At 29.0% G+C, this 6,186-nt stretch overlaps 2 protein-coding genes across 2 annotated transcripts; both read left to right on the plus strand.

Moving 5' to 3' along the window:
- Positions 1 to 2,439: 2,439 nt before the first annotated feature.
- Positions 2,440 to 3,599, plus strand: LOC112905589 (retinal rod rhodopsin-sensitive cGMP 3',5'-cyclic phosphodiesterase subunit delta-like). The gene is made up of 3 exons (XM_025978277.1): positions 2,440 to 2,781; positions 2,858 to 3,178; positions 3,236 to 3,599. Exons 1-3 carry the CDS (start codon positions 2,726 to 2,728, stop codon positions 3,315 to 3,317), a joined length of 459 nt encoding a protein of 152 aa, XP_025834062.1. The 5' UTR covers positions 2,440 to 2,725; the 3' UTR covers positions 3,318 to 3,599.
- Positions 3,600 to 3,875: 276 nt separating this feature from the next.
- Positions 3,876 to 5,055, plus strand: LOC112905588 (retinal rod rhodopsin-sensitive cGMP 3',5'-cyclic phosphodiesterase subunit delta-like). The gene is made up of 3 exons (XM_025978276.1): positions 3,876 to 4,237; positions 4,314 to 4,634; positions 4,692 to 5,055. Exons 1-3 carry the CDS (start codon positions 4,182 to 4,184, stop codon positions 4,771 to 4,773), a joined length of 459 nt encoding a protein of 152 aa, XP_025834061.1. The 5' UTR covers positions 3,876 to 4,181; the 3' UTR covers positions 4,774 to 5,055.
- Positions 5,056 to 6,186: the final 1,131 nt, after the last annotated feature.

Raw genomic sequence — 6,186 nt, forward strand, 5'->3', positions numbered from 1 at the left:
TGTTCGAGGATAGTATTGTTTTACGTAAACAAATTATTCTCCTTAGAAAAAACATTTTCTAACCTTGTTCATTTCTACATTAATAGGATTGCAATATTTGGTGTACATTGGGTTGTCTACATTACTATTTACAGAACATTACAAATTATAGTTAATTTACTTAACAAGAAAAATAAATCAGCATCTCTAACTGCTTCTACACAAATAAAACATAATTTAAAAATGAAAATTCATCAATCCACTTCAATGAAACTAGAATTACTGTTCAATTGCAGCTTTTTGTTCTAAATTGTCTCCACCAAAATATTAAATTAAATTTTTAGCAATTGCTGATAACGACTATTTTATTTACTATTCCTGATTTTTCGCATTAAAACAATAGTCTATAATAAAAAGTAACTAAATACTCATAATTAATGACTAAATACTCTTTTAGAAACTCCAAATAAAAATATGTAACAGTTTTCAATCAAATTTTACGAGATGTATTTAAAAATATTACTGATTAATTAATTATTTCTACGTAATATTTGATGGTTTGTTCAAGTATAGTATTGTTTCATGTAAACATTTGTTTATTATTGCTTTATTAGGATTCGTAATATTTGGTATATATTGGGTTATCTGCATTACATTACAAATTATAGTTTAGTTTATTCAATATAGAAAAATATAAATTATCATCTCTAATTTAATCTACATAGATATAATATACTTTAAAAATGAACATTCATCAAAGTACTTCAATGAAACCGAAATTAAATTTTAAATTGAAAATATAAGCGGCAATAACGATGTAACATCACGATAAAAAACGATAATGAACGAACTTGTATTGCCCTCAAGTTCTAAGTGCGTATAGCAAATTGAATCCAAAAATAAATGCCTCAAGTGACGTCAGATACGGGCAAAAACCACGGGCGGAGCTTTAAGATTGAATTCCTTTTTATTTTATTCGTAATAAAATGTCATTGTACTACATTAACTTACTTGTAACTTCAAGAATATGTAATACAATGAAGTAGAACTTGGAGATTGTAATTGTAAATCATTATTTTTATGGATTATAAAGGCAAATGTTTGACCATTTTGTTGAACCTACGTTAAAACTAGATGCGCGCCTATGTTTTTTCCTAATTTCTTGACAAGGGCAAATACAATGTGACTTCACAAGAATAACGTTTAATTCCTGACATTAAGGTGTTCGCAAGTCGGATTTTGTAAATGTTAAAACATGTGACGGATTCTTAACATCCCTAACCGCATCTGCATGCAAAAAGCATTTATCAGAGATGAACATTCATTATTTACTTTATTAAAACTGGAATTATCATTTAATTACAACCGCTGTTTGCACTAAAATTTTTGATAAATTTTTTTTTTCATTACTAATAAAATTTGTCTGACTTTATGAACGTCTTATTTTCGGTATTAAAACAATGGTTTACAAAAAGAAATAAGTAAATTAGTTTCTAAATACTCTTTTAGAATCTCCAAATAAAAATGTGTAACGGTTTTAAACGAAATTTTACAAGATGGCATTAAACATAATTAATCATTTCTGAATGATATTTGATGATGTCGTCGAGAAAAGCATTGTTCCATGTAAAAAAAAAATCATTTTCTAACTTTGTTTGTAGTTACATTATTAAGGTTGTGATATATGTTGTATATTGGGTTGTCTATATGTATTAGAAATTTCAGTAAAAAAATATATAAATTAGCATCTCTAACTGCATCTGCATAGATAAAACATAATTTAAAAATGAAAACTCATCAGTGCAGTTTTGCGATTTACCCTAATTTTTCTTGAGCCTGACCTAATTAAACAATGTGGTTACGAATAAAATCTTTTGAAAATAAATGAGCCACATAATTTTATCATAGTAAGTTTATCTGTTTATATTGTTTATATATTTTATATTTTTTTATATTATCTATCTGTAATCGTATGTTTTTAATTTATTTTTATGTTGATTTCGTTACTGTGGTTTATTAATTCCTATAAATTTTATATTAAATATATAAGCGGCAATAACGATGTAACATCACGATAAATACGGAAATGAACGAACTTGTATTGCCCTCAAGTTCTTAGTGCGATAGCAAATTGAATCCAAGTGCAAGCGCCTCAAGTGACGTCAGATACGGGCAAAAACCACAGGCGTAGCTTTAAGATTGAATTTCCTTTTAGTATATTCGTAATAAAATGTCATTATACTACATTGTAACTTACTTGCAACTTCACGAATTTATAATGCAATGAAGTACAACTTCGGGATTATAATTTTGAATTATTATTTTGGTAGTTTATAAAGATAAATGTTTGGCAATTTTGTTAAACCTATGATGAAAATAGATGCACACCTATGCTTTTTCCTAATTCCTTGACAAGGTCAAATAGAACGTGACTTCACAAGAATAACGTTTAATTCGTGTCTGTTCGTGTCACAAGTGTTGGGTGGTCGATGTACTCGGATTCTGTAAATGATGTATGTTAAGTTCAGTATGATGTGAGTACTTATTTTGGTGTTAATATTCAAAACATGCAAAGTAATTTACATTAATTGTTTAATCGACGCTCATATACAATGTTCATTGTTAAACTTTAAAGGAAATGAAACAGTTTAATAAAATGTGAATCATTATTCATTTTGAGGCAGTTTGAAGGTGTATTTTAAAACCTTACAAGAAAACAACGAAGTTTTTCTATACTTTAGAAATAATGACTGAAGAACAACCAGCAACTAAGGCAGAAAATATACTTAAAGGATTCCAAGTGTATCCTTTTTTCAAAAACAACTTAAAGATGAAGTACTTAAACTATAGTACAATGTTTCCTTTAACAACAATCTAGTAATTGGATTTGTCTTCGAGATGCAGATGGAGGTAAAATTTTCTGGCAAGGCTCTGAAGATTTAAGTTTACCTGATGTAGAACATGAAGCCAGAGTTCCTAAGTCTATTTTAAAATGTCGTGCAGTTACAAGGCAGTTTAACTTCAGTTCTAAAGAAGCTATAGAAAAGTTCAGGTTAGAACAGAAAGTTCTTTTTAAAGGCAGGTGTCTTGAAGAATGGTATTTTGAATTCGGTTTTGTTATGCCAGAATCAACAAATACTTGGGAATCCATAATGGAGGCAGCTCCTGAGTCCCAAATGATGCCTGCCTCTGTCCTTAAGTAGGCATTGTCTTGTCAAAATGCTTTGCATGATATTTATATATTTTATGTTTTTAGTGGCAATGTTGTTATAGAAACGAAGTTTTACGACGATGATTTGCTCATCTGTATATCGAGAGTGAGACTGTTTTACATTTAATATGTTAAAAGTATTATGTATTTGCATTTTGAAAGTATTTTATGCATTTAATGTATCATATACTCTCTCGTACACTATTAATACACTCAAATAATTTACTATTATAAGTATTTATTAAATAATATTAAGATCAAATATATTGTATGTATGTAATGCACATTGATTTTTCTTTATTTGTACTCGGCTGTCTCTTAAAAAAGATAAGAGTAAGAATTATAGGGGAAATTACTTTGACAAATATAGTGGCTACAAAATCTACGAAGAAATCCCTGGGGAATAGATTAAAAAAAGAGACCAAAGGAAAGATATATTAGGTGAAACATTAACAGGATGCAGAAAGGTAAAACGAATGGTAGATGCAGTATACATAATAGAGACAATAATACAGGAGGAAGTATAANCAATCAAAATACTTCGAGATTGTAATTTTGAATTATTATTTTTATAGTTTATAATGATAAATGTTTGACAATTTTGTTAAACCTACGATGAAAATAGATGCACATCTATGCTTTTTCCTAATTCCTTGACAAGGTCAAATAGAACGTGACTTCACAAGAATAACGTTTAATTCGTGTCTGTTCGTGTCACAAGTGTTGGGTGGTCGATGTACTCGGATTCTGTAAATGATGTATGTTAAGTTCAGTATGATGTGAGTACTTATTTTGGTGTTAATATTCAAAACATGCAAAGTAATTTACATTAATTGTTTAATCGACGCTCATATACAATGTTCATTGTTAAACTTTAAAGGAAATGAAACAGTTTAATAAAATGTGAATCATTATTCATTTTGAGGCAGTTTGAAGGTGTATTTTAAAACCTTACAAGAAAACAACGAAGTTTTTCTATACTTTAGAAATAATGACTGAAGAACAACCAGCAACTAAGGCAGAAAATATACTTAAAGGATTCCAAGTGTATCCTTTTTTCAAAAACAACTTAAAGATGAAGTACTTAAACTATAGTACAATGTTTCCTTTAACAACAATCTAGTAATTGGATTTGTCTTCGAGATGCAGATGGAGGTAAAATTTTCTGGCAAGGCTCTGAAGATTTAAGTTTACCTGATGTAGAACATGAAGCCAGAGTTCCTAAGTCTATTTTAAAATGTCGTGCAGTTACAAGGCAGTTTAACTTCAGTTCTAAAGAAGCTATAGAAAAGTTCAGGTTAGAACAGAAAGTTCTTTTTAAAGGCAGGTGTCTTGAAGAATGGTATTTTGAATTCGGTTTTGTTATGCCAGAATCAACAAATACTTGGGAATCCATAATGGAGGCAGCTCCTGAGTCCCAAATGATGCCTGCCTCTGTCCTTAAGTAGGCATTGTCTTGTCAAAATGCTTTGCATGATATTTATATATTTTATGTTTTTAGTGGCAATGTTGTTATAGAAACGAAGTTTTACGACGATGATTTGCTCATCTGTATATCGAGAGTGAGACTGTTTTACATTTAATATGTTAAAAGTATTATGTATTTGCATTTTGAAAGTATTTTATGCATTTAATGTATCATATACTCTCTCGTACACTATTAATACACTCAAATAATTTACTATTATAAGTATTTATTAAATAATATTAAGATCAAATATATTGTATGTATGTAATGCACATTGATTTTTCTTTATTTGTACTCGGCTGTCTCTTAAAAAAGATAAGAGTAAGAATTATAGGGGAAATTACTTTGACAAATATAGTGGCTACAAAATCTACGAAGAAATCCCTGGGGAATAGATTAAAAAAAGAGACCAAAGGAAAGATATATTAGGTGAAACATTAACAGGATGCAGAAAGGTAAAACGAATGGTAGATGCAGTATACATAATAGAGACAATAATACAGGAGGAAGTATAAAGAGGAGGAAGAATATAAATATTCTTTGCAGGCTTAAAGGATAGGAGCATTTTACAAAGTAAAAAGAGGTAAAGTGTGGAACATTATGGAAAAAGCAAGGATAAGCCCAACGCCTACAAGGACAAAAAAATTATCAGACAATTTTGATTGATAATTTATATACCAAAGGGGGAGTAAGACAGCTAATTATTTATCTTTTTAATTTGTATCTTAAGTGCTCTTATTGTTAACAGTATTTTAATTTAATTAACAAATTTGCTGGTACTTAAGTATTAAGACAATTTTATTGAGAGAACACATACCAATTTTGTTCTTTACCAGTACATGGATATTTACTTTAAAAATTATCCGATTAATTAATTTTAAACGAAAATGCAACGATTCACCCCTGAATGTATGTTTTTTTTTCTTATTTCATTTACACTAGAGGTTCCAGATCCGCAACTACAAGTACATACATATATTCGCGCGTTGTAGTAACTTACACGTGAGTTGTGCGACCAATCGTTTGGCACTCTTTTTTAATGAACGTAGAATACCGAGATCTTTAATTTGATATTTGGTACATGTACATGCAACATATGCAAACTACTACCTACTTGCTATTTATAGATTAGCAATAAATATGAAAGATATATGTGAACAATATGTTTATTTGCAGAATTAACAATATAAAACAGTCAAAATGAAATACAGTCCACCTTAAAAAATTACTAATATATATGTAGTCTTAAAACATTCGTAACATGGTGTTGTATATAGGGAAAGTCCAAAACCAGTTTATTATGTAATTTTTTTTAACTGTAATAAATGAGTAGATAATTTCCTACTTTAAGAATTGCGTCTACTTACTTACATATTTATCGTTTTCTACAAACTCGTGCTTTAAACATAATACAAACGTAACTTTCTCGTCCCTCATACAAATAAAAAGTTTAACATTATTTTCTGCTTATTTTTAAAATACATGGGAGTAAGGTGAAAGTATTCCCTGTGGGTGGGAATAATTAAAT

The sequence above is a fragment of the Agrilus planipennis genome, unplaced genomic scaffold (genome assembly GCF_000699045.2).
Source record: "Agrilus planipennis isolate EAB-ADULT unplaced genomic scaffold, Apla_2.0 scaffold612, whole genome shotgun sequence".
Classification (NCBI taxonomy): Eukaryota; Metazoa; Arthropoda; class Insecta; order Coleoptera; family Buprestidae; genus Agrilus; species Agrilus planipennis.

Coding starts and splice junctions, on each gene's coding strand:
- LOC112905589 (XM_025978277.1), top strand. CDS start 2,726: ATGACTGAAGAACAACCAGCAACTAAGGCAGAAAATATACTTAAAGGA. Junction 2,782..2,857: donor ATACTTAAAGGATTCCAAGT/GTATCCTTTTTT, acceptor ACAACAATCTAG/TAATTGGATTTGTCTTCGAG. Junction 3,179..3,235: donor ATGCCTGCCTCTGTCCTTAA/GTAGGCATTGTC, acceptor TTATGTTTTTAG/TGGCAATGTTGTTATAGAAA.
- LOC112905588 (XM_025978276.1), top strand. CDS start 4,182: ATGACTGAAGAACAACCAGCAACTAAGGCAGAAAATATACTTAAAGGA. Junction 4,238..4,313: donor ATACTTAAAGGATTCCAAGT/GTATCCTTTTTT, acceptor ACAACAATCTAG/TAATTGGATTTGTCTTCGAG. Junction 4,635..4,691: donor ATGCCTGCCTCTGTCCTTAA/GTAGGCATTGTC, acceptor TTATGTTTTTAG/TGGCAATGTTGTTATAGAAA.